This window comes from Petaurus breviceps, unplaced genomic scaffold (assembly GCF_028583685.1).
Source record: "Petaurus breviceps papuanus isolate PSGF00001 unplaced genomic scaffold, PetGlider_PUasm1.0 90630, whole genome shotgun sequence".
Lineage (NCBI taxonomy): Eukaryota > Metazoa > Chordata > Mammalia > Diprotodontia > Petauridae > Petaurus > Petaurus breviceps.
This window is the reverse complement of record NW_027187291.1, coordinates 260,764-286,815: the sequence shown is the minus strand read 5'-3', so window position 1 is coordinate 286,815 and position 26,052 is coordinate 260,764. Positions and strand designations below refer to the sequence as shown.

At 44.7% G+C, this 26,052-nt stretch overlaps 1 protein-coding gene and 1 long non-coding RNA gene across 5 annotated transcripts in view; one reads left to right on the top strand and one right to left on the bottom strand.

Annotated features, from left to right (window-relative positions):
- Window positions 1-26,052, bottom strand: part of LOC138143106 (uncharacterized) — a 67,400-nt gene that overhangs the window by 11,367 nt on the left and 29,981 nt on the right. The window contains exons 4-5 of one of the 2 annotated variants that reach the window (XR_011163609.1): window positions 24,389-24,455; window positions 20,184-20,283 (exon numbers count right to left, since the gene is read on the bottom strand). This is a non-coding gene — a long non-coding RNA (uncharacterized lncRNA). The remainder of the gene's footprint in view (window positions 1-20,183; window positions 20,284-24,388; window positions 24,456-26,052) is intronic. The other variant, XR_011163608.1, reaches the window with a different exon arrangement.
- Window positions 1,463-26,052, top strand: part of ARHGAP23 (Rho GTPase activating protein 23) — a 131,174-nt gene continuing 106,584 nt past the window's right edge. For 2 of the 3 annotated variants that reach the window (XM_069064277.1, XM_069064276.1), the window contains exon 1: window positions 14,716-14,820. In XM_069064277.1, the coding sequence (XP_068920378.1) occupies window positions 14,758-14,820 (63 nt within the window). In that variant the 5' untranslated portion in view covers window positions 14,716-14,757. Of the gene's footprint in view, window positions 1,638-14,715; window positions 14,821-26,052 lie in introns of those variants that run through there. The other variant, XM_069064278.1, reaches the window with a different exon arrangement.

Below are 26,052 nucleotides of genomic sequence, written 5' to 3'. Positions count from 1 at the left end.
GTGTGCTGACTAAAGGAGGGGTCTGGGCAGAGAATCCACCTCCTTGACACACATGGCCCCCTTCTCTCAGTATTAGATCTGTCTGGGGTAATTGATGCCCCCTCCATGCCCCTTGACTGGATACCCCCACTTTGGGCAGAGTGCCCACCTCTCACATGTATGCCTACTCATGTGATGTCCTTTTGACTCTGATTTGCCTAGCCAGGCTGGATGTTTCAGGCAACAAAGGCATGGTTGGCATAAGGGACACCACTCAACAACCTCTTCCTTGGCAGTCTAGGATAGGAGAAAAGCCTCTTTATTTATTTATTTTTTACTGCTAACCCTTTAGTGTCTCAACAGGACTCAGAATGGATCTCTCCTGGCTAGGGTGGCACAGCATCCTTCAGACAGACTGGCCCCACTCCCAAAATGCCAGGTTCTTTGTCTGGGGACTCCAGTCACTACTACCCCTTCTCTGAAACTGCATATGATGTGGATTACTTCACATTAGAAGGGCAACATGGTGTAGTGGATAGAGTTGACTTCAGAGTCAGGAAGATTTGGGTTCCAATTCTGCCTCTGACATGCTGACTGTGACTCTAGGAGAGAGACTTAACTTTATGCTCTAGGCAGTTCTGTATGACTATACATGCAGAAAAGGTGCTAACCCTCATGGGTAGAGGGTGTAGTCCCTTTCCTACTATCCCAAGCACCCAGACACATGCTCTATTGTCCTTTGTCTGTGCCCCCCACTCCCAACCATCACCACAACATATACACAGTGAATTTTGAGGAGGGAATTATTTGTGCCCCCAACTCAACAAAAAGCCCTAGAGACAGATTTGGTAGATGATTAAATTGAAGACTGGTACCAAATTGAGTCAGGATTCTTCTCATCTAGAGTTTGTCCACTCATCATCACTAGAAAATCTCTCAGCAGGCAAGACCCGCTTTGGCCAGACCTTCCAAACCAACTAGTTTTCAGGACCTGCACGTTTTTTCGAAGAAAAGACAGAATTTGCTGGATGAGGGATGGTGGGGTCCCTGAGTCTCTGGGTCTTCTCTGTCTCAGTCTGGGAAATGAAAGTCAAGTCTTTCTGGAAATGAATGGTCGGCGATCTCATTCCTCACTTTTCTTTCTTCCCATTTGAAGATGCTGCAGATTTATTTGTCCGTGGAGATTGAGTTCCCTGATCCCTGAGAAGGTGATGACGGGCCTGTCCCTTTGAGAGTCCCTCCCGTTCCAATGCCGAGCTTGGCAACCACATGACACGTCTGCAGCCCCCCTCCCTCCAGTGCAGACAGAAAGCAAGGTGCAAAGAGGAGTGGGAAGTATTGGCTGGGTGGGGTCTGTGTTAAACGTGTGTGATAGTGTATGTGTGATGCCTTCATCAAAGAGAGGCGGGGAGGGGGCGGGTAGAGGGGCGGAGTCTGGAGGAAAGGGGATGGGAAGGGGCGGTTGGTGTGTCAGACATCAGCAGTTGCTTATCTGCTCCTCCGTGTCTCTTCTGCTGCCTGGTGCTGGCACTGGCACTGCCCGGCCCTAGACGGGACAGGACCTAGGTGGGCACGGCTGCATGGAGGGCCCGCTGCCTCCGGCCCCCTCTCCAGCTGTCTGGGCGAGGGTGGCATAGCGAGGGCGCAACATGGAGCAGGTAGGAACGGTTCGGGGTTGGGAAGGAGGGTGGGAGAGGGAGACTTTAGTAGCCGGAATAGATGCTGGAGTCTGGGGACGGCCAGAGGGGAGAGTCCTTGGGGGTGTAGGAAAGGCCGCTCCCTGCTTAAACTGATGGGGCGGGGCCGCGAGGCTATCCCTGTGCATGAGCGGGAAGGATGCTGGGCTGAGAAAGGGGTGGCTGTGACATAGAGTGCCATCTCTCCCTCCCCACCCCATTTCTTTCTCAATCTCTCTCTCTGTCTCTCTCTGTCTCTCCCTCTCTCTCTCTCTCTGTCTCTGTCTCTGTCTCTCTCTCTCTGTCTCTCTCTCTCTCTCTCTCTCTCACACACACACACACACACACACACACACACACACTGGTGCTAAAGGGTAAGCTCCTACTATGCCCCCCTTCCCTTTAGTCAACATTTAGGGAGACACAAGGAGAATTGAATTAAAGCATACACCTAGCAAGTGTAAATGGAGCACACGCGCACTCACATTTGTGCGCGCGCGCACACACGCATATTGCCTTCCCTCAACACCGCACACCTCTCACTGCGATCACTTCTAATGGAGGAGTATCCTACATTTACTAAATGTCAACAATAAGTCTACCCGGGTTACGCACGCTCACGGTTTTTCTGTGTGAGGTGTGGCCCCCTTGAGAGTAAGTCCCATTTTGGTGTTTTTTTTTTGGGGGGGGGGAAGGGGAACTTCAGGTTATAACTATAACTAGCTTTAGGACCTGAGCAGAGGTAAGGTCTGCTTGCATGGCCCAACTTTTGGCTCAGTCCTTCACTGTGAGGCTCCTCCCTCCCCCTAGTCTTTCCTTAAGAACAGTAAGGATCTCCGGTGAGCCTGGACTCCCCCTCCTCCCTCCCTTTTTTTTACCCCGTTACAACAGTAGTGGGAGCTGTTAACGCTTTATGGCAGGGGAATATGGGGTAGGGAAGGGCTAGGAGGATGACTCGGGCTCTACCCTTCAAGTATACGGACATGCAGACGCGCAGAAACACTGTGCATTGACCTTGTACACGCCAGCCCACATGTGTGCACCATAAGAAGGGAGAGATCATAAGGAGGTCATCAGGAAGCATGGATGCTGTGGATAAACTCATGTGTGTGACCTGGGGAAGTCACTTCCCTTCTTCTAAGCAAAGAACACTTTTTATAGACACACCCCGTGTGTCGTTGTGGGGGTCTGTGTATATACATTCACACATATATATGTGTGTATTTATAGATACACATGTGTACGTTAATATACATGTGTGTATTTCATATACATACATATTTGTATTTATTTAAACGCTATCCCAAAATATCTTAGTGAAGTTTTAAGCTATTAAAGCCTAAATACACGCCCACACAGGTGGCCCAAAAATCTTAGTGCATTTTTCAGCTTAAATAAAGACCTTGTGTATGCACGTGTGTTGGAGGCCTCCTTTAAAACAGAATCACTGTTGTTCATCCTGTTGTTGTCAATAAGGAGGAAAATAGAGCACAAGCCCAGGAGTTTGGTTCACTCAGCCTCAGAGGTGACTTTTTCTAGGGAGAAGATATTTTCCCCCACACTCGCAGTAGTCATATTCATCTGGCTATCCCAGAGCATGCCAATTCTAAGGAGTTTTGTATATATGTCAGGGGGGTAGCCACTGGACCAAAGGCTTTAACCACCTACTTGGGCATCTGAGTGAATTGGGAAAAAGCCTAGGTCCCAACCCACGCATCATGATTCCTTCTGTCCTAATTAAGGATTATCCCTAGAGTAGAGCCAACAGCTGTCAACTGCCAGATGTGAGCATAGTTGTAGGATTTGGGTCTGTTGGGGTCCTTTCTTGCTCCAATTTTCTCTCCTGATTTGCACTCTGTATTCAGGCTTTCCCTATTCTCCCAGGTGTCACTGAATAGATAGTCCCTAATAAGGAAGGACCCTGATAAAGGGAGGTCATCGAGGCCACAAGGGAAGGTGAACACTGGGATTACTTGCCTAGCTTAGTGGTGACCAACTGGGGAATCTCTTGGGCTCAGGATCCCAAGTCATCCCACATTGTCCCAAGTCAGAGGTGGCAGGAAACACAAGGCATGACTTAGAAGTAGACTGATGATCCAAGGCTTCTAGGAGATGGAGTGCAGAGAAGTTTCCCATGACAAGTATGTCCACACGTTCCAGCCTGTCCATGTTTATGGACAAACATTTCCATATTGTCCCCTCTTCTTTCTTTGCTTCTGCTTTACCAAGGAACACCCTGAGGGGTGCGGTCCAGACCCTGGGTCCCAGAGGACGGTATCCCCAGGCTCTTCAGGACTCCAGGCACTCAGTTGGATCAGTGTTAAATTCCTGCTATGTGGGGCAGTAGATGGTGCAGTGGATAGAGCACTGGGAGTCAGGAGGACCCGAGTTCAAATCTAGCCTCAGAAACTTATTATATTGTGTGACCCTGAGCAAGTCACTTAACCCTTATTGCTCCCCCCGAAAAAAACAAATTCTTGCTATTTATAAGGCACTGGGGATGCAAAGACAAAGCTTGCTACCCTCAGGGAACTTACATTGGTGGCTAGGTGGTCTGGTCAATAGAGTACTAGATACAGAGTCATGAGAGCCCAAGTTCAAATTCTGTTTCAGTTCAGTTTAGTTCAAAAACATTTATTAATTGCCTACTGTGTTCCAGGCTTTGTGCTAAGCATGTAGGTATTTAGAAGCCTTGTGACCCTAGACAAGTCACTTAACTCAACCTCCATTTCTTCAACTGTAAAATGAGGATAATAAAATCACTTTTCTCAAAGGATTGTTGGGAGTTCAAATGATATAACATATGTAAAGTGCATTGCAAACCTTAAAATGACATAAATTCTGGCTATTATCATCATTACATTTTACTGGGGTGGGGATGGTGCCCACAGATTAGTAAATATAAACTATATGTAAGGTCATATTGGAAGGATAGGAAGAAAGCACTAGCTGCTTGGGGAATATCAGAAAAGACTTCCTGTAGGAGGTATCCCCTGAACCTTGAAGGGAGCTAGGGATTCTAAGAGACAGAAGTCAGGAGGATGAGCATTCCACACATGGAAAAATATATAACATTCCACTTCTTGATGGATAGAGTACCTTCTATTTTCTTGAGTTCAAATCTGATCTCAGACACTTATTAGCTATATGACCCTGGGCAAGTTACTTGACCCTGTTTGTCATGTTTTCCTCATCTGTAAGAAGAAAGCAGGGTCAAGAGAGGTGAAAGAGGGGAATAGAAATGGGGATAAAGAGCTAGAGTGCCAGGAGTTTGAGATCTGGTTTGGGGTTGGACAAACAGTTACTACTGGGGTCTGGGAGAAGAGTGTGTTCCACTGGGAGATGATGCCCAACTGATCTCCAGGCCTGTTTGGTATCTGGGCTTTTAATTCAGATAGTCCCTGTCAGCTTCACAGAACTCTGGGCCTTGGAACACAAAGACAGGAGGATGGAGGTCTGTGGGTTGAGAATTATGATGGTTTAGTGCAGATTAATTGGATTTCTGCCAACATCCCCAGTTGAGGCACAAGCACTAGGAGATAAGGAAGCAGTATCCCTCCCAGAGGACCTGGAAATCATCCTACCGATTCACTAATGGATTGGGTCTGGAAACAAACTATCCCACTGCCTCATTTTATCTATTGAAACACCAAGATACAAATTGTCCTCTCTCTCTCACCCTTTCAAGCATTTAATCACATCCTTTCTTGTTTGCATATAAATTTTGGGGTGACTTGATAGGACCTCTTTAATTTTTTAAGACATTTGACTTGCGTTGGGTCCTTCTCATTAACCTGCAGGTTAGCATCTAGCTTACATAATAACATAATACAAATGGTAAGAGCTGGCATTTATGCATCCATTTAAGGTATGGAAAGTCCTGGATATATGTGCTATATCTCATTGAATCTTCACGGCAGTCCAGTGAGGGAGGTGCTCCTCCTTTTGGAGGTCATATCTCTACTTTACAGATGAGTAAACTGAGGCTGGCAGAGGTTAAGGGTCTTGCCTAGGGTCCTATATCTAGTAAGTTGTATGAGGTAGGATGTTAACTCATGTTTTCCTGATTCAAATTCCTGGGCTCTAACCACTACACCATTTAGCTGCCTAGCAAAATATAGCAGTACAGCACACTGGTTATGTCATCAGATGTGGGCTCTCACTGACCTTACATGTGTGACCTGAGGAAGTCACTTTCTTTTTGCATAGGGTGCAATAAGGAGTACCTTTGCATGGGTGCATGAACCCTCCCCCCCATATACAGTGTCCCCAAAAGTCTTTAAATTGCACTAAGGTTTTTGGGATGCTCTGTGTGTGTACATGTGTGTATATATACATAAGTATATATACACATACATATATATCTGCTTAGACTGAAGGTTTCTTGGGTGTGAACTCTCTCTGTTAATGCAAATCTTCACTCATTCTTAATTTAGAGTTCTAGTCTCATAGCTCTATGAGCTGGAAGCTGGAAGGGAATATAGAAACCAATTAGTTCAACCCCCCTCATTTTTCAGATGAGGAAACTGAGGCTCCAGTTAGTGACTTGATGATAGTCTCATAGTCAGTAATGTTCGAGTAGCAGGAAATTAACCCAGATCTTCTTGACTACAAAGCCATCTCTCTCTTTAGTATCGTATGCTGCATCTTATGTTATTTTTATTTTTATTTATTTATTTTGCTTTTTGGAGGGGAAAGGGCAGGGCAATTGGGATTAAGTGACTTGCCCAAGGTCACACAGCTAGTATGTGTTAAGTGTCTGAGGCTATATTTGAACTCAAGTCCTCCTGATGCCAGGGCCAGTGCTCTATTCACTGTGCTCACCTAGCCACTCTAATCTTATGTTATTTTAAAATAAAGACTTAAGCTTAATGCCACAAAATTCCCATCTCTGTGGCCGATAGGTATTTCTTTGGTGGCACTACATCCCGTTTGCTGTGGTACAAAATGCTGGGTGGGGAGGGGGGAACTCATTAGCCAGCCCTGGCTGAGCCCAGGCTTTTGTTGGTCTAAATGACATTAAAGGTCCTTCAGACTCATGAGACATATCTGTTGAGGGAAATACAGATCATTTATTCTATTTTCTCCTTTGATCCTGTCCCTTTTCAAAACTGTTTGCTTCTGTCTACCCCCTCCCCAAGTCTGCCCTCCCTTCAATCATCCCCCTTTCTTATCCCCTTCCCCCCTACTTTCCTGTAGGATAATATACCCATTTGAGTGTGTATGTTATTCCCTCCTTAAGTCAAATCCAATGATAGTAAGGTTGACTCATTCCCTTTCACCTCCCTGCTCTTCCCCTCCATTGTAATACCTTTTCCTTGCCTCTTTTATGTGAGATAATTTGCCCTATTCTCTCTCTCCCTTTCGGAACGCCTGGCTTTTCTGGCAAACAAGACAAAACAAAACCGATGTTAAAAAATGGACCATACCTCAAATTTATTGTTGAGCCAGGAATCTCCAGGTACGACAAAGGTGGCAACTTACAAAGTGACACCAAGGTGTAATTAAACCCTTATCCTTTTTCTTTCCTCTGGTAATTCTCCCCTCTCCTTCCCTACCTTCCCCCCCCACAAAGGTTTTTCTCCTTTCCCCCCAGTCTAGGCAGCTTAAAGCTACTAGCCTAGACATAAAGCTACCTTTTCCTCTCTATTGTTTTTAAAAAGTAATAGCTTATATTTCTATAATAATAGTCAAGACTCTGAAGTTTATAAAGCAGTTTACATATGTTTTTTCCTCTTTTTTTCTCTACTTAATAGTATTTTTTTCCATTTACATGTAAAGATAATTTTCAACACGTGCTTTTATAAGATTTTGAGTTTCAATTTTTTTTCTCTCTACCTCGCCTTCCCCTGTCCTAAGATGGTAAGCGATCTGATATAGGCTATACATTATATATGCTCTCTTAATAGATATTCACAACAACCCCATGACATAGGTAGCTACAGGTACTATTTACCCTTATTTTAGAGATGAGGAAATTGAGGTTTATAGGTAGGAAGGGTCACACAGCTGTGAAGTGTCAGAGGTAGGTAGTATTCAAGCCTCTGTTTCTCCTGATTATGAATCTGGCACTTTCCCCCTACTATAGCACTCTGTAGCAATAAGGATACACAACATCTCCCTTAGGACAACTCTGTGAGCTGGTATTGGATCTATTTTACAGAAGAAGAAACCAAGTCTCAGAGAGGTGACCAAATTCATCACATCCCGGAGAACAATGGAGGCAGGGCTTGAATCCTGGTCTCTGGATTCCAGATTCTACTGTCTTTTCACTATTTCATGCTTGAAATCACAGATCCAGTCCCTATCCCTTCTAGCTGCTGGTACATAAAGGTGGTACAGTGGTTATATTATTGGGCCTCAAGTCAGAAATACCCAAGTTCAAATCCAGGCTATGTGACTATGTTACTGGCTATGTGACCCTGGGCAAGTCATTTAACCTGCCTCAGTTTCCTCAACTATAAAATGGGAATAATAATAATAGTACTTACTTCCCAGGGTGTGTCTGGCATATAGCAGGCATTTAATAAATGCTTTTTCTTTTCTTTCTCCCTGTCCCTGTTCCTAGGATGTCCAGTTAATCCAAATTAGTATTTGGACTCCCACCAGCTATGCTCAGCCCAGAATGGCAGGAAAGTGGAATCTTTTAGATGACCATGGGTGTAGAATGGAAAGGAGCCTTAGAGAAAGGAAATACATCCCTGATACCTGTGCCAGACCAATATGAGGTACCTGGAGAGTCAGTCAGAGAGAACAATTGATGTTGGGCAGAGTGGCACTAACGTTCCCTTGATATAACCCTGGCCCTGACACTTTCAATTCTTCATGCCCTTAGGCAAGTCACTTAACCTCCATCATCTCCGTTTCCTCTGTAAAAAGCAGGGGTTGGACTAAAGCAGTAGTATCCAAATTTCTTTGAAACCGTACCCTATGAGCAAAAAATGTTTAAGCACACCTCCAACATATGGCTATTTATTTAAAAATTATATATGTAGATAACTATATTGAGATATATACATACATATATCATAAAATATATGCAAAAAACAAATTTTAAAAGGATGAGACAAAGGGGAAATGCATATTTTAAAAAATTTTATTTTATTAAATTTACAAATGTTTGTTTTCACTACAGTAATTGTAATATTTTAATGAAAATATTGTTATTGGGGGCGGCTAGGTGACGCAGTGAATAGAGCACCCTGGAGTCAGGAGGACCTGAGTTCAAATGTGGCCTCAGACACTTAACACAAAAACTATATATATAGTTATTGAATCTGCTTATCTCTTAAAATTTTGGGTAAAACATTTTTCTATCTAGTGAGTCAAAGGTCTGGTTCTAAGTTCAATGTATTATGATTCTTGGTTTTATTGGCTATCAGTGTTGAAAATGATACTTCCCAAAGATACAGAGAGCCAAATGGGAAGAAGCATATCATTAACTACTCTTACTAAATCATAATCACTCTTTAAAAATCCCATCTACCAATTATGACAAGATAGTTGGTTTTCTAAAAAAAAAATTCTGCTAGTTAAATTCCATTTTCTCTAATGTCAGTCATTCTTGCAAATTAATCAGAAAGTGTTGCAGTTTTATATTTTTAACAAATAGGTTCACAATTCATCATTTGGAAGATTTTTGAGTAGGATAGAAAATTCTGCTTCTAAGTTCTTGAAAGTGGGTAGATATGAGAGGTTTATATAGGTAATACACACATCATTTTGGCAACCCAAGCTTTGTTTTAAAATGTCTTGCTAAGCATGATGACTCAAAACTATAATTGGGTAATATTTCTAGACACAATATACCCTTAGGTAAAGGTTCATCATTAATAATAGTGGATAGAAATCTATGTTTTTAACAATCTTCTTGATTTCATAGGATTTGTTTTTTAGAGCACCTTCCTATCAGATCGTTGTTTTTGCCTCCTCACATGACTGATGAACTTGGAACTGGGAGAAAGAGAAGTTTGGGCTGTGTTTTTTTTTTGTTTGTTTGTTGTTCTATTGTGCTCAAATAATTAGTATTACTTTATTTCTTAGCAAGAATCTTTTTGAGGCACTCATCCATTCTGTGAGGGGTAGTTTATTTAAAACCAGATAACATAATCTATAAATCCACTTCATTAGCTGCAGACTGAAAATGAACCAGTGGGGAAGATAACACATTCAACTCCATCCCATTGCGGAACTTCAGCCCTCTCCCCTCATAATACCTTGCCTTACAGTGAATGACCAGCTGATGTATAGACAGAGTGAGGGCACCCAGGTGGATCTATAGATTAAATATTAGCAAAGCTTAATGTCACATATTTAATAATACATAAACATATGGTATAATTTATTTCTGCACCCCATTGCATCATCTTTTGCACCCCTTAGGGTAGGGGTGGGGAACCTGCAGCCTCAAGTCCACATGTGACCCTCTAGATCCTTGTGTGTGGCCTTTTGACTGAGTCCAACTTTTACAGAACAAATCCTTTTATTAAGGGGATTTGTTCTGTGAAGTTTAGATTTAGTCAAAGGGCTATGCTTGAGGACCTAGAGGGCCATGTGTGGCCTTGGGGCTGCAGATTCCCCACCCGTGCGATTCATCTTGGAGATTATTAGATTAGAAGACCTCTGGGGACCTTCTAGCTCTAAATCTAGGAAATTCTGAAACAATTTTCATTGCCCTCTTCCCTATGGAGGTTAAGGGTGGAAGTGTTTCTCAAGTATGTGATATCAAGTTGGTGGCATCAGTGAGGGGTGATGGTGAGTGGATGCCTCCCTCCCACTGTTTGCCTGATGAGATCCAGTCAACAGTACAGTAGATGCCCTTCAAAAGAAATTAATGTTAGCATCTCCCCTGGGATGTAGAGATAGTACTTGGTGCAATCCCATTCTGGATCTGTGAACCACCCTCTGGTTCCACTGGGAGCACCCATCTGTTCTGGAGAGGGTAGATGAGAGGTGGGGGGGCGGGAGTGGGGATGGCGAGGAGAGCAGCCAGGCTAGAGTGATTAAAGGTGGGAACAGACAAACTGGTTTGTCTATTTGGGTTCCTCCAGCCTACCTATATCTGTCCACAAGAGGGCGCTTTTCTCCTTTGGTTTTAGTGCCTAGAATCTGAAACCTTTTCTCTACTGCCACAATTCCTTCCCAGAACAAGACCCCTCCCACTGCCTTCTTAGTGATGAGAATCCTGTTTCATGTCCTGGGGGAAGATGGTTGGAAGGGGGTGTATTTCAGGGTCAGTTTTAGGTTCTGAAATACTAGTATGTTCTCTTTATTCTCAACTCTCCCTAAATTCCCACATCCCCACTTTTAGAGAGAATTAGAAAGTTTTGGCTTATCCTCTTCTTCATGGCATTTGGAGTTTGGAGAGAAATCAGAGGCTTCACATCCAGGATCTGCTATTTATATCTGTGTGACCTTGGGTAGGTCACTTGTCCTATCAGCCTCAGTTTCCTCTTTTATTAAAAAATGGAGTTAGACGTTATTGTTTTGCATTAGCCGCACATGTACAACCTATACTGAACTGCTTGTCTCCCCAGTGGGGATGGGTGGCAGGGGGGGAAGGGAATGAATCTGGAATTGAAAGTTTTAAAATCAAATATTCAAATATATATATATATATATATATATATGTGTGTGTGTGTGTGTGTGTGTATAAAAAAAGATTTAAAAAATAATTTAAAAAAGATAAAAAAAATGGAGCTAGAATAAATGTTCTCTAAGGTGTCATCCAGCGCTAAATCCTTGATACAGAACCATCAATTGGTATCTGCTTAATCTTCCCCTAGAATTGGAGTTCCCCTGGCATGTTTGGAGAGGGAAAGGAAGACCCTATTTGGCCATAGCCACCTACCTATAATTCCTCCCTCATCTCCAGCCACCACTATCTAGGTAATATAGAAAGATGGGGAGGGAGAGAGACAGACAGAGAGACAGAGAGAAGAAGAAGGAGGAGGGAGAAAGAGAATGAGATAGAGTGGGGGGAAAAGGGGAGAGAAGTAGAGAGAGATTGAGAATGTAATGAGATGTGAGGAAGGAAAATAATCAGATAGAAGTAAGTAGGAGGGAGGTGAAAAGGCTGGTGCTTTGGGGGCAACAGGGAAAGAAGGGGTGAGGGGATGAGGTGTATAAGATGAGATTGAAGAGAGAGGTGGAAGGGTGTGAAGGGACAGGATGGGTGTCTGGGCCAGAGGAGGTGGTGGGTCAAGAGTGCAGGAAGAGGTGTGGAAGAGCAGTGAGGTGGGGGAACTTTCTGGGAAGTGGGTGGGAGCAGGATTGGGGGTAGTAGTCAGGGGTTGTGTGTGTGTGTATGTGTGTGTACTAGTGTATTGTGGACTAAGGAATTTGGCCGGATGGGAGTGTGAGATCATTTCCTCTTGCCTCTTTCAGGAACTGAGGGCACCACAGGCTGGAAAAAGTGAACGGGGGCACCCCACCAGTCACCACCCTTCTTCCCTCCCTTTGACTCAGGTCATCATGCCTGATGTCAGTGCCCAGATTCTTAATCTGTCTCAGATTAGGGAATTTCACTCCTCCCTCCCCCCAAAGCAACCTGTTTGTGCAGGAAGGAGAGGATACACTGGAGAGACAGAACACTTGGGACCCATTCAGTAGCAAGGAGGAAAGAAGTTGAGTAGAGTCCTGAGGAAGTAACAGGATAATATAAAGAACTGGCAAGAAAAAGTGGACTACCATTACAGCCTGAAGGATTGAAGTTAGACAGCAAGAATGATTTCCTGTGTTAGGGAAATTCATGGGCTAAGATGCTCTGAGTCAGCCCTCTATGTTCTTGAGGCTGGAAGCTCAGTGTGGGGGTGGGGGTTGTTTCAGGGTTCAGGAAGGCATTTTCCTTCTACCAGATGGAGCCATTTCCACATAGGCATTTGGTAGAAGAGATAACCTCCCATTCAGCACCCAGGGGCTTTGAGATGAGGTTAAGGGGTATATTTGAGGTCAGGAGGGGGGAACAGGATAAGGCAGAAATTAGAATAAAAAGACATTTTTCCACCAGACTAAGGAGCCACAGATAAGAAATGACTTTCTCCCTGGGCTCCCTAGTGTTAGCACTACCCTTGCCCCCAACCTTTTTTCCAGCTCTGGAGACCCAAATCCTGCTTTGGTCCAAAGAATGGAAGGTTGGGAAACACTAGATACAACCAAATCATAGAGAAGGGGCCTGTTCTTCCCTGTCTCACTGGGGAAGGGTAAAATAAATAGTGACCAATGAAGTTTCTCTGCCCCATCTCTAGACCATATTCCTTTGTGTGGACCCTGAATCCTTTCCTTTAATCATCTGGAAGCACAGGAAAGTTATTAAATCTGCAAAGGAGTGGAGGGAAATGAAATGAACACAGTTTCATGTAGCAGAAAAGCTAGAGGTTAGATTGCAGAAAGGACTTACCAACCTGAAAGCTCAGGTGTAACCCAAAGAATGTGGGGTTTCCTCCTTCTCCCCCCTCCCCTGCCAGAAATAAGAGCATTTCCAGGCTGGACTAAGGGTAGAGGGATGAGGAATTCTAGGTGGTGGATAGAGGGAGGTGGATTTCTGGACACGCCCTTGGGATGCCTTTCCAGGCAAATCTTTGTGACTGGTTCAGTGTTAGATGGGAAAACACTCTGGGTGCCTTATGTAGGAGCCCAGTGACTCACAGGTCTGTGTCTGTGAGTATGTGTCTGTCCAGTATTCTCTCATTCTGCACTTCTAGACTAAGGTCTTTTTCTCTGGAGGCCATAACCAAGTGGGGATAGTGGGAGATAAAAGAATTATGGGGGTAGGAAGTAATTAAGGGGGCAGCTTTATATCTCTCTCTACTCCCTCTTTTCTCCTGTTTAATTACATTACCCTGACTCCCAAACACACATAACCCCAGGGGGAGTAGAATTAGGGAGCCTGGTCTACAATGCTTTCCTGGGGAACTGATGATCTATGAGGAATCCTGCATTCTTGCCCATAGTGTATCACCACCAAAAGATAATAGTACGCCAGTGAGGATTCTGACTACCTCTCTCTCTGCCTCTCTCTTGTACACGAGTCTGCCTTTCAGGTTTGGCTTTATGTCCTTGTGTCTCTGTTCATCTCCATCTATCAAGTATTTACTACTCCATGTAGTAAGTATTTAAGAAATGCTCTGTCCACCTATCTATCCTGTCTTGTGTATGTCTCTCATCTTTCTCTTTTGCTATTTCCCACACCACAGTCTCTGTCTGTTTCTCTGTATTTTTCTTTGTCTCTCCAAGCCAGTTCTGGGTAAGGTGCCCTTGACCTCTTTCCCTGACCTTACCAAGCTCTCTATCTGGGCCATTCTGGGGGAAGCAAATTTTGTTTCTCCTTCTCCTCTCCTCTCCTCTCCTCTCCTCTCTTCTCCTCTCCTCTCCTCTCTTTTCTCCTCTCCTCCCTTCCCTTCCCCCCTCCTCTCTCTCCTCCATTCCCCTTTCCCCCTCTTTCTCCTCTTTTTTCTTCTTTCTCTCCCTCTCTTTCTCTCCACTCTTATTCCCTCCCGCTCTGCCCCTTCTTCCCTTTCTATTTCTCCTTATTCTCTTTCCCTCCCTCTCCCCTACTTCTCTGTCCCTCCCTCTTTCTCTCCCTTCTTCCTTTCTCTCTCCCTCTGTCCCTCCTTCCCTACAGTCTTTCCCTCTCTTGTCTCTGTCCCTCCCTCTCTGTTCCTGTTGCCCTCTCTCCCTCTCTCGCTAGCTCTCTAAGCTCCATTCCCTGGTCTCTATCCTACCCATCCCTTTTCTCAGCCCCAGGATTTTGTGTGTTCTGTCATTCTGCGGGTTCCGATGAGCTGGGCAGGCTCTGAACTCCATTTCTATCCGGGTAGGAAAGTAGGGTGAGTTTTCTTCTTGTTTCTCTCTATCAGTTTCTAGCTCCTCTGTCAGTCTCCTCTCACTGGGGTCTCTGTCCGTTCTTCACTTTGCTTGGTGGGTTTGCCTATCAAGATCTCCACCTCCTCTTCCTGGGGCCCCTTCCTATCCCGCCCAGGTTCCTCCCACTCCCCGCCCAAGCTACTCCCACTCCCCTCCAGGCTCCTCCTCTCCCCTCCCCCTTCCCTCTCCCTGCCCCTCCCCAGCCTTGATCGGGCCCCAGAGTCGCCGCAGCTGCCCGATGAATGGAGTCACCTTCTGCCTGGTCGGGATTCCTCCCCGTCCGGAACCCCGGCACCCCCAGGTGAGAGGAATGGCAAGGAATATGGACGGGAAGCCAAGGGATACAGGGCATGGGCAAGACGAGTGATGCTACCCAGGAATGATACTGCCACCTCACACAGAGTTCACCCAAGTGAGAGCTGGGCATGGGGGGGACCCCCTTCCTGGGATGGAATTGACTGGCAAGTAGGGGCTCTGGATCCTGGGTCAGGATGTGGGTGGAAACAAGCCCTGAAGCTACTAGGTCTGCTTAAGGATAGGTATAGTGCCAGGACAGGAGTGGGCACCGAGGGATGGCAGAGAGAGTGGACAGTAAAAATACTTGCCCAGGTAAATGGTGAGCAAGCTGCAGGAGTGGAAGGGGGAGGCCTGATCCCTTTGTCCCTCCATTTGCCTGCCAGCCAGGCAGGGCGACTCTCACTCCTGTTTCCTCTGCCCGAGTTTTCTTTTTCCGTTGGTGAGGCCCAGACACAGCTGGAGAGGGAGAGAGTGGGGGAGGGGGCTCCTTTCAGATCTGGATGTCCTCTCCAGGGCAGGCAGGGCAGGCTTTAGGATGCCAGGCTTTAGGGCTTAAGAATTGGGGCTACTTCCTCCCCAGGGCTAGGGCAGACTGGTCAGCTTCCCTCCCTCCATAACTTACAGCCTCATATGTCTCCTCGCTCTCTAGGGGAGTCCCCTGCCCCCACCCTTTGCTCTTGGGCTGCTTGTCTGGGTGGGTGGGTCTGGCCTGGAGGTGCCAGGGGGATTAGTCAGAGCTGTGCTGCTCTCCCTCCCTTGTTTGGGTTCTTTCATCTACCCAGCTGCTGAGGATGGGGAGGGGCCGTGCACCCAGAAGCCCACGACCCAAAGGCACCATCCTGACCATCCTGCCTGCATGACAGAGGACTGAACTAGGGGATTACCTTTCTGTCAATAAAGGAACGCTGGTCATCTCCAGCTAGGTGCACTCTGATCAAAAACCTCACCTTTGTTCCTGAGACGGTTTTGTTGTTATTTTGTTGACTGGAAAGGACATTAGAAACGAGGGGGCATTTATTGGTGGGAAACTGCTATACTCCACTGTACTATCTGGGTAGCCCTCAGCAAGCCACTGCTCTCAACCTGTTTTCTCATCTGTAAAATGGGGATAATAATAGCACCCCCCCTCCCAGGATTGTTGTGAGGTTCAGAAGAGATAACCTAGGTAAAGTATTTTGCAAACTTTAAAGTGTTATATAAATGTCAGAGCTATCATTATTATTAAGAGTGGCTACTGGGTATGGAAAACACCATACCAAGAATGATTCAGCTTTGGGGTCTTTATTGGATCCTCTTCTTCTATCTTTAGGGTTAAATTGTTAGGGAACACTCCTCCCCGACACCCTAACCTTTTTATTTTATGGTTGAGATTTGGTGCTTTGAGAATCCCGTGCCTGCGGGTCTGTGTATGTCTTCCCAGGTCTGGTAGATGAGATTCTCATCTCTCCATGACTATGCTGGCCTGCCCCCTCTCTTCACTCTCCCCCCCACATCTAAGCCCAAGTGTGTTTCCTAATTATGAACTTGAAATTCAGGATGAACTGGGGGGGTGGGGTGGGTCATTAAACATGAGTCCTTTGGATATACCCCTTTCCTACGTCTTCAAAATTGGGGGTGGTTGGGGTGTGAGCTTGTGTGATTGTCCCCCTCAGGCAAAGCTACAGCCCCATTATCAAAAGTGCTGGGGCTGTTGATCTGATGTGTGTTTTTGCATGTGATTTGTTTCACTTTTATGGGACAATCCCTTTCACCCCAAATCTGGTCTAAAGACTCTCAAACCCCAATCTTCCTAGTGTCTCTAGTCCAGGCAGGGGTAAAGTGGGTAAAAAGGCTAGTTGGGATCAATCCTCTTTCCACTATTTGCTAGGGACTTCCTCTTCCCTGACCTTAGAGATATTTTGGCAGAGTTGTTGGCTCACTCTGGTACCTTCTTGGGCAGGAACGAGGCAGGGGGGATAGGGGAGTAGTGTTGGGAAATTGACAGCAATACTGCTGGGCATGGAACTGTGATGGGGATTGGCATGGGTGGTGAGGAGATCAGTTACTGATCTTTACTCAACTAGGTTTGGAGGGTTTTGTTCTCCATCTCCACCCCTACCCCCCCCCAACTGTAGCCCCAGATCTAGGTCTCTTCCCAGCATCTTGTGCATCTGGATGGGCAGCCTGCATTTCTATTCCTCCCATGCCCTCAAGGAGCAAGTGAACATTCTCAGTTTACCAAAAGTAAACTTCTGCTGCTTGGGACCTCTTAGGGATGTGTGTATATTGTTGAATTGTGTTGTTTTGTGTATTTTGTATGTATTGTGTGTGAGAGACACACATACAGAAAGAGACAGAGACAACTAGGGACAGCCAGTGACAGAGAGAGAGAGAGAGAGAGAGAGAGAGAGAGAGAGAGAGAGAGAGAGAGAGAGAGAGAGAGAGAGAGAGAGAGAGAGTGAGAGAGAGAGAGAGAGAGAGAGAGAGAGAGAGAGAGAGAGATCTAGTTTTAGGGGGATGGATAGTTTCATGTTCCAGTTGAATACTTTGGAAGGCTTCTTGTCATGCATGACATGACAGGAAGAAATTTCTGTTTTTAGGGTAAGAGACTGAGGTTAGATGTCTGGAAGGGATAAGGCAAAATGGTGTAATAGGAAAAGTCCTAGACCTTTAGCCCAGAGACCTGAGTTCAAATCCTAGCCCTGACGCTTACTAGTCTTATAAACCTGGGTGAATCATTCAATTTTTCTGAGCTTAAAATTTCCTTATTGGTAAATTAGGGGATGATAATATTTTCACTGTCTACCTCTTCTGCTTTGTAGACTGTAAAACTAAAAGGTAAGAGCTATTGTTATCAAGAAGTTTTTGTAACTTGTATACCCAGTGCCTTGAACAGCACCTGGCCCACATGGCAGGTACTTAACTGTTTGTTGATTGATTGATATAGAGAATTGTGAGATGGGGAATCAGGAAGCAGCCGAATCTCCCATTCTGGAATGTCTAAGGGTAGGGGTTAATCAGAGCCCTGCCCTAAGGCAGAGTGATGATTAAGCTGATCTCTCAGTAGGGGGAAAGGAAGGAAGAAAGAGGAAAGAAGAAAACCAGTGTGAAGAAATGGTTGCTACACCTCCTTGGTCCTCAGTTTTCTCAGCTGTAAAGTGAAGAATTTGAACAACTAGATGATGTCCAAAGCCCCTTCTAGGTCTAAATTCTATTAGTCTTTGAATGATAGTATCATACATTTAGAGCTGGGAGGGACCTGAAAGTAGGAGTGTGCTGGAGCCAGCTTGAACTCCATTCATGAAAGCAGATTGTTAAATTTTCACTGTGCTCATTTATGCCTCAGAAACTGACAAACTGCACATCAGGGCTTGATTTGTTGTTTTGTTGATTTCTATACCTAAGAAAGTAATGGAGAAAATAATAATGCAGAATAAACTGAAAATTGTGTAGTGCATACATTCCCTCCCCCCAGAGAGCCAGTTGTTAAACATTTACTAGCACACCCCTCCTAAGCCATCTAATTTGACCTACGCATTTTGGAGGGGAGGCAAGGCATTTGGGGTTAAGTGACTTGTCCAAGGTCACACAGATAGTAAGTGGGTCACGTGTCTGAGGCTAGATTTGAACTCAGGTCTTCCTGACTCCAGGGCAGGGGTTCAATATATTCACTTTGACACCTAGCTGCCCCATTACATGTTTCACAAATGAGAAAACTGAGTCCCACAGAAGTGAAGAAGCAATTTGCCTGAGGTCCCAAGTCTAGCCTTTCATTACACACTAGAATCTATGTGATTTAGAACAAAAGTAATTTTATGGAGATAATTTGTTTTTAAGACTCAGTCAAGCAGGCGGCTAGGTAGCATAGTGAATAGAGCACCAGCACTGGAGTCAGGAGGACCTGAGTTCAAATCTAACCTCAAACACTTAACACTTGCTAGCTGTGTGACCTTGGGCAAGTCACTTAACCCCAATTGCCCAGCTTTCCCCATTCCAAAAAGCAAAAACAAAAAAAGATGCAGTCAATACCTACTAATTATTAAGCACCTACTATGTGCCAAGTATTATGCTAGGTACTTGGGGATATAAAGAGGAAAATTATACACCCATTGTTCTTAAGGGACCTATATTCTATGTTCTACCAGGGAATGTAAGAACAACACTTTTGCCTTCCTTTGGTCCCTTGTCTAAGTTACATCTGCTGTATATCTGATGACCATCTTCAATTCTAGGATTTTGTCAAGGGCTCACAAGATTGCAGGATTTAGAGCTGGACAGAAACCTAGAGTTCATCTAGGTAACCTCTTCATTTGACACATGAGAAGGCCAAGACCCAAAGAGAGAAAACTACTCGCCCAGTCACACAAGTAGGAATGGAGTAGAGGTAGAATTTGAACCTAGGTTTCTCTGACTCCATATCCGGTACTCTTTCCCTTCAGGTCAAGGATGACTAAAGTAGGTCTTCACCCTTGAGTTTGGGCAGATAGAATAGTGTTCAGTATTCCAGGAGATTTTTGGTATTGTACATTACGCCTCTTACTCCTTTTCTGACCCCACAGACCCTATTCACTTTGGGCTTGTGAATGGGAGCTGGGGCAAAGAGAAGGGAGATAGTCTAATACAGCTTGCAGAGTTGAAGGAGGTAGAAAGAGGAGGTAAAACCATTGACTGAAAGGATTTTGGATTTTGTGTGATTTTGAATTATCTAGCCAACTGACTTGACTCTCTCCACTCAAGAAACATGAATAGGGCCTGAGGGAGCTGACTCTGCCTTCCTCCTAACCCCCTTGCTCCCCTCCTCCCCCAGGCACACAACCCGCCTTTAGATCAAGGGCCCCTTTACATTGTGTGAGATGGTGCCAGCTTGTCAGCATGGCCGTGCCAGCCAGTACCCGGTAGGCATCCCCTCCCCCCTCCACTTGCAGGGATCCAAGGCCCAGTCAGCCTTAGAACTGGATCTTAGGACAGGTCCTGATCAGGGGCAGTGGGATGAAATGTGGGCATGATTAACCCTTTGTGTTCTTTGCCAGAGCAAACAGCCTTGAGGCCCAAGACTCAGGAAGGGGGCAGAGCAGATATTCTTAACCTGGAATCTGTGAACATTTTAAAAAATACTTATCTTAAGAACTGCACTTTGATATAACCGGCTTCCTTTGTAATACTATGTATTTTATTTTATGCATTTAAAAACATCATTCTTAGGAGTTTATGACACACAAAAGGTTAAGAACCCTTAAGTAGAGGGAAGAGAGGTTTGGGAAATCAGAGAGAAAACAAGATGGGTTGGTGGGAGTAATTCACAGCCTATCAGAACTTTCTGTGGCTTCATCCTTAGGAAGTGGCTAGCCTTAGTCTTGGGAAGAGAGATCAAAGGAAATACCAACTTACTTTCAGTTATCTGCTTTGTGGATCATTCATTCATCTAATCCAGTCCAATTTAGGAAGCATATATGAAGTGTCTGCTCTGTGTAAGGCTTTGTGTTGAGCCCTGAGGGGGACAAAGAGAAAATAATAATCAATTCCTGCCCTTAAGTAAGTAGACAGCTTGGGCTGGAGCTTAGAGTCTGCAAAGGAAAGGTTGGTTCCAGATGGTGAAGGACTTTCAATGACTGAGTTGAAGAGTTTGTTTTCTGTCCTTGAGGCAATAGGAAGCGACTGAGGGTTATGGGGGAAGGTGGGTGTGGTGTGGTAAGACTTATGCTTTACGAAGATCATTTTGGCAGTTGTGCGGAAAATGGAATGAAGAGGAGAGAGAGAATGGAATCTGGGAGTTCAGTTAAAAGACTGTTGCAATAGTTTAGGTTAGAGGTGATGTTGAGTGCCTGAATTAGGGTGGTGTCCCTGAAAGAGAGGAGAGAAGACTGAGATATGAGACTTTCAGTGCAAGACTTGGACACTGATTGGATCTGGAGGTCGAGTGATTGGAAGATTGAGATTGTGAATATGGATCACTATGGAAAGTTGGTAGTGCCCTCAAAACAGAGATGTGTACAAGAGGGGATATATAAGGGGAAGAGAACGTGTTTTTCTTTGGGACTTGGTGAAATTGAGATGTCTAAGTGAAATTAGATGTCTAGCACCCTTAGGTGCTTGGGGACCCACCCTTGTGGAACTCACCTTTGTATACTTGAGAAATACAAATTCATTTCAACACCAGTCAGATAAAGAGAAAGGAAATCTCATCTCAGACCACCTCTTCCCTCCCCTCCCCGCCCCCACTCCAAATCCTAAAATGCCTTTGGGATAAAGTACAAAGTCTTCTGTTTGACTTTTAAAGCCCTTTGCAATCTGGCTTCTGCCTGCCTTTCCAGACTCTGAGCAAATTCCTTCCTGTATTCTACATTTCAGCCAAACTGGCCTGCTCGATTTTGGAAAGATCACTGCCTCTAAAGTAAGAGGATCTGGATCAAAAATTTCATTTCTGATACTAACTGCCTGTGTGACCTTGGTCAAGTCATTTATAGAATTTGAGAGCCATTTAGTTCAATTCATGCACTAAAGGAATCCATACTATAACCTTATTTGTAAAATGGTTGTCCAGTCTTTGCTTGAAGACCTTAAAGGGGGAGGAGAATCTTACCACCTCTTTTTTTTTTCTTTTTGGAGCGGGAAAAGCTGGGCTATTGGGGTTAAGTGACTTGCCCAAGGTCACACAGCTAGTGTTAAGTGTCTGAGGCCGAATTTGAACTCAGGTCCTCCTGACTCCAGGGCCGGTGCTCTATTTACTGTGCCACCTAGTCACCTCAATCCTACCATTTCTTGAGGCAGCCCATTCTACTTTTGGATAGGTCAGATTGCTAGGACTTTTTTTTTTCTCTTGATGAACCTAAATTCTCTTCTTTGCAATTTCTACCCATGGCTCCTGGTTGTGTCCCCTCTGGACTGAATGATACAAGTCTAATTACTCTTCCACATGACATCCTTTCAGATACTTGAAGATGGCTATCATGTCTCAAGTCTTTTTTTTCCAGGGTGAACATGATCAGTTCCTTCAACAAGTCCTCTGGTCACAGACTCGAGACCTTCATCATCTTGGTTGCCCTTCTACAGGCCCTTTCCACTTTATCAGAGTCCTTCTAAACTGCAATGCCCAGAACTAAATACAGTACTCCAGATAAGGTCTGACAAGAGCAGAGAACAGTGGGACTATTATCTCACTATTCTTCAAAACTAAGATCCTTACTACAGCCAAGGATCCCATTAACCTTTTTTTTTCTGCACATCCTGCTGCTGATTCATGAATCTTGTAGTCCACTGAAAACCTCGGATCATTTTTAGAACAAAGGCAGTCTAACAGTGCTTTCCTCCACCCCCACCCCAGACACGTAAAGTTGATTCTTTTGTATCCAATTTTACATTTTTCCCAATTGAATTTCATCCATTTAACCAAGGACTCTATCCTGTTAAGATTCTCTGGGATCTTAATCATGTCCTATTGTATGGGCAAATCTTCCAAGAGTCATGTTATCTACAAATTTGATAAGCATACTATCTGTGCTTTTATTGAAGTCATTGATAAAAATGTTAAATGTCATAAGGCGAAGCACAAATCTTTTGAGTACTCTGCTGCAGACCTTCTGCCACATTGACATTGAACCACTGAACTCCTTGAGTCTTATGATTCAACCAGTTCTGAATCTGACTATGATACCTCCCCAACTTTACAAGAATTGTAGGAGATAATTTGCCAAAAGCTATGCTAAAATCTAGGTAATCGATAGCCACAGCATTCCCCTCGTCTACTTGTTTAGAAATCCTACAAAAAGGAAACAGTATTAGTCTAGCCTTGACCTATCCTTATTGATGCCAGGGAGGCTCTTTGTAATAGCTGCTTCCCTTTCTAGATCTGTTCACAGACCATTGCTTTCATGACCCTTTCTAGAAATCCCCCTGGGACAAAGTCAAGCTCATTGGTCTACAGTTTAGAGCCTTAAAAAAAAAAATGTGACATTTGCCCTTCTCCAACCTTGTGGTACCATTCCCATCTTTCAGCTATCACTGACTGGCTCTGCCATCACATCTGCCATTTTTTTTCAGGACACAAGATCTCTCATATAGGCCAAGAGACTTGAATTCATCATGGGCAACTATCTGCTCTCATATCTCCTTACTTTTCTTGACTATTAACTCTTAGTCATTTTTGTTCTGTCACTTATAAAAATCATTAAGTAAGAAATTCATTAAGTATAAAAACCATCATCCTTTGCAGAGAAATCAGAAAGAAAATAAAAATTAAGCAACTCTGCCTTCTTTCTGCCGTCAGTTATCATCATCCTCTCTACCCCCAACCAATGGCCCTATTGCTTCTTTGATCCTCCCTTGTCTCCCAGGAGAACTAAGAAACCCCTTTTGGTTGTCCTTGACAGCTCAATTCATTCTGAGCTTTAGCATTGCCAACACTCTTTTGAGAGAACTATGTCATGCTCTGATACTCTTCCTCTCTTGCTTCCATCTTCTATAATTTCTTAATGTAGTTTAAATTTCCTGGGCCTCAGTTTGTAAAACAAGCTGGTTGAACTAGATGGCCTCAGATTCCTCCCAGTTCTGGATCTCTCATACTAGAATCTCCGGACTCTGGGCTTTTGCTGTCTCCTGTGCCTATGATGTATTCCCTCCTCACCTCTGCCTTGTAGACTGGCTAACATTTTTCAAAGTCCTGTGCACAAAAGTCAAGCACCACTTCCCTCTGAGCCCCTTGGCTGATGGTGCCCTTCCCTTGAAATTTCTTTGTGGCTGCTTTGTTTTTAAAGTTCTGTGTGTATGTTACTTTTTATTTTATTTTTTATTTATTTCATTATATATTCCCCAATGGCATTTTTAAAAAATTAACATTAATTTTAAAAAATGTTGAATTTTAAATTCTTTCACTTCTTCCTGCTCCTCCCCCACATGTTGAGAAGATAAGCAAAAAAGAAAAAAAAAACAGCAACTGTGTACATGTTATTTATCCCCAATAGAATGTAAGTATCTAGAAGGCAGGCACTGTTTCATTTTTGTCATTGTGTCCCCTGTGTCTAATTGGTTAACAGACACTTGTTGAATGAATGAATGAATGCTTTTCAGAGTCAAATAAAAAATGCTTTTGCATTATTCATTCCTTCCATTATCAGTGCCAGAATTTCCCTGACTCTAGGATAAGCTTGAGATAATTCTATATTTTTTTCTGAACAGGAAGATGTCTATATGAAGCTTTAAAGGAAAAATCTGATTTCTAGTCTCCAATGGCACTCAAAAGGTTCAGAATCTTGAGCCCTTTATGTAGAAGGTTAAGCAAGGGCTGTGTTGGGAGATCCTGTCTGCTTCTGGGGAGGGAGGGAGGGTGGACTCCCAGTATACCCTGTCTGGAAAGGGAGGGGCTGCCATGATCATTTAGATCCCTTAGCCCAGCTCTTTGTGGCCCAAGGTCATCTTTTCTATTTCTCAACCTCTCAGCACACCAACTTCTTTCTACTTCATCTTGGGCAGAGATAAAACAAGGGTCACTCTTGTCTTCTCCATCCAAACCATAAATAAATAAATGATAAGCTTATTCATTATTATAAATAAATGAATACACTTCATCCCATCATTCAGATAGCTAGCTATTTGAGTACCTTATTTGTGCTCAGTAACGTTCCAGGCACTGTTCCAGTCCCTGCCCTTATGGGGCTTACAGTTCAGCTGGGGAGGAATGAAAATGAATGAAAATGGATTGGTAGAAAGATAGTTGAGTGCATCATCAAATACACAAAATGGTGGCATAAAATATAAGTGCTTTAGGAATTCATATGTGAGGGAACTCAGTGTGACTGGAGCAATCAGGGAAAGATTGGGGGAAGAGATCGGGGACTTCACCTGGGCCTGAAGGATGGGCAGGATTTAGGGAGACAGGAATGAGATGAGGAATGGAAGTAAGCCTGAGCAAAAGGTGTCCATAAATACATCAGGCAGTTCTGTCCTGTCTAACTTGGGTCTTTCCTGGTGCAATCAAGCCTTAGTGAAACTGCTCCACCCTGAGGTTGAAGGAGGAGAGATGGTAGCTCTTTGCTAGGAGTGTCTCAGGGGGAGGGGCATGGGGGAAGCCTCTGGTGGTGGCAAAGAGCCCAGGGCTAAGATCGGAACTGGGGGAAGAAAGGCTCCTTGTATCCAGTGCATTTAGGGGTGCCCAGGGGGTGGGGGAACAGTGGGGCCATTGTCTCAGGCCAGGGTCGAGAATTTGGCTGCAGAGCCAAAAGAGTTGTGCCCCCCTCCCCTCTTGCCTGGGATGCTAGGCTGTCAGAATTTGCTGATGGGTCCCCTCTAACATAACCTCTATGGGGACCAAGCCAGAGACATGGGGGGAGAGAGACAGTCCTGAGCGGAGAAGAGACAGAGAAACAGGGAGATTCTTGGAGACCTCGAGTCTGCAAGTTTGGAGTGTTTCCCTCTGAGGGGCAGGGGAGGATAGGGGAAGGGGGGCATGTGGGTCAGGAGGAATGTAGCCGTTGCTGTGGGTGACAGATGGAAACCATGTGGTAGAGCCTGGGGCTGGTAGTGCAAAGGTTGGGGTGGGGAAGAGTCCACAGATGGAGAACCAGAATAGGGGATAGTAAGGAGACCCGGGGAATAATACCGTTAGATCAATCCTGCTTCCTGATGTCAGTTAGTCTCTTAGTCTGATTTCTTTCAGGCTAACAACTTTTCCTGGAGGTGTGGAATTCTCCAAGATTTACCTCTCTACCCATGGATATGGGGGGGGGGGGAGACTACAATGGGAGGACTACAATGTTATCAGTCAGGTTTTCCTTCTCTAGAATCCCTGACAGACAGGAAGGGGATGGAGTGAGAGCGCCACCATCCTATACCAATCACACTTCCCTCCAAGGGGTCCAGTGTTGTGAAAAGGGAGGAAACAATTGTTCCCATGGGAGGTGGGGAGAAACGTAGGCCATTGGATGTCAGACCTGAATGGGATCATGGAGGTCATTGAGTCTTAGCCCCTCATTTAACAGAAAAGGAAATACATTGGGGGAAAGTGACCTGGAAGGGGAGGAGGGAGGAAGGGGGAGAGGAAGAGAGGAAGAAAGAGGGAGGGAGGCACAGAGGGTGGAGGAGAAATGGAGATGGGCATGAATTTAGGGAGAGTACATCCTATTCACTGTATTCAGTCCTGGGACATAAGAACCAGGGTCCCTGCTTCCTGTTTCAACCTTGGGAACATGTGAATAGAAGCCATCTCTCTCTCTCTCTCTCTCTCTCTCTCTCTCTCTCTCTCTCTCTCTCTCTCTCTCTCCCCCAG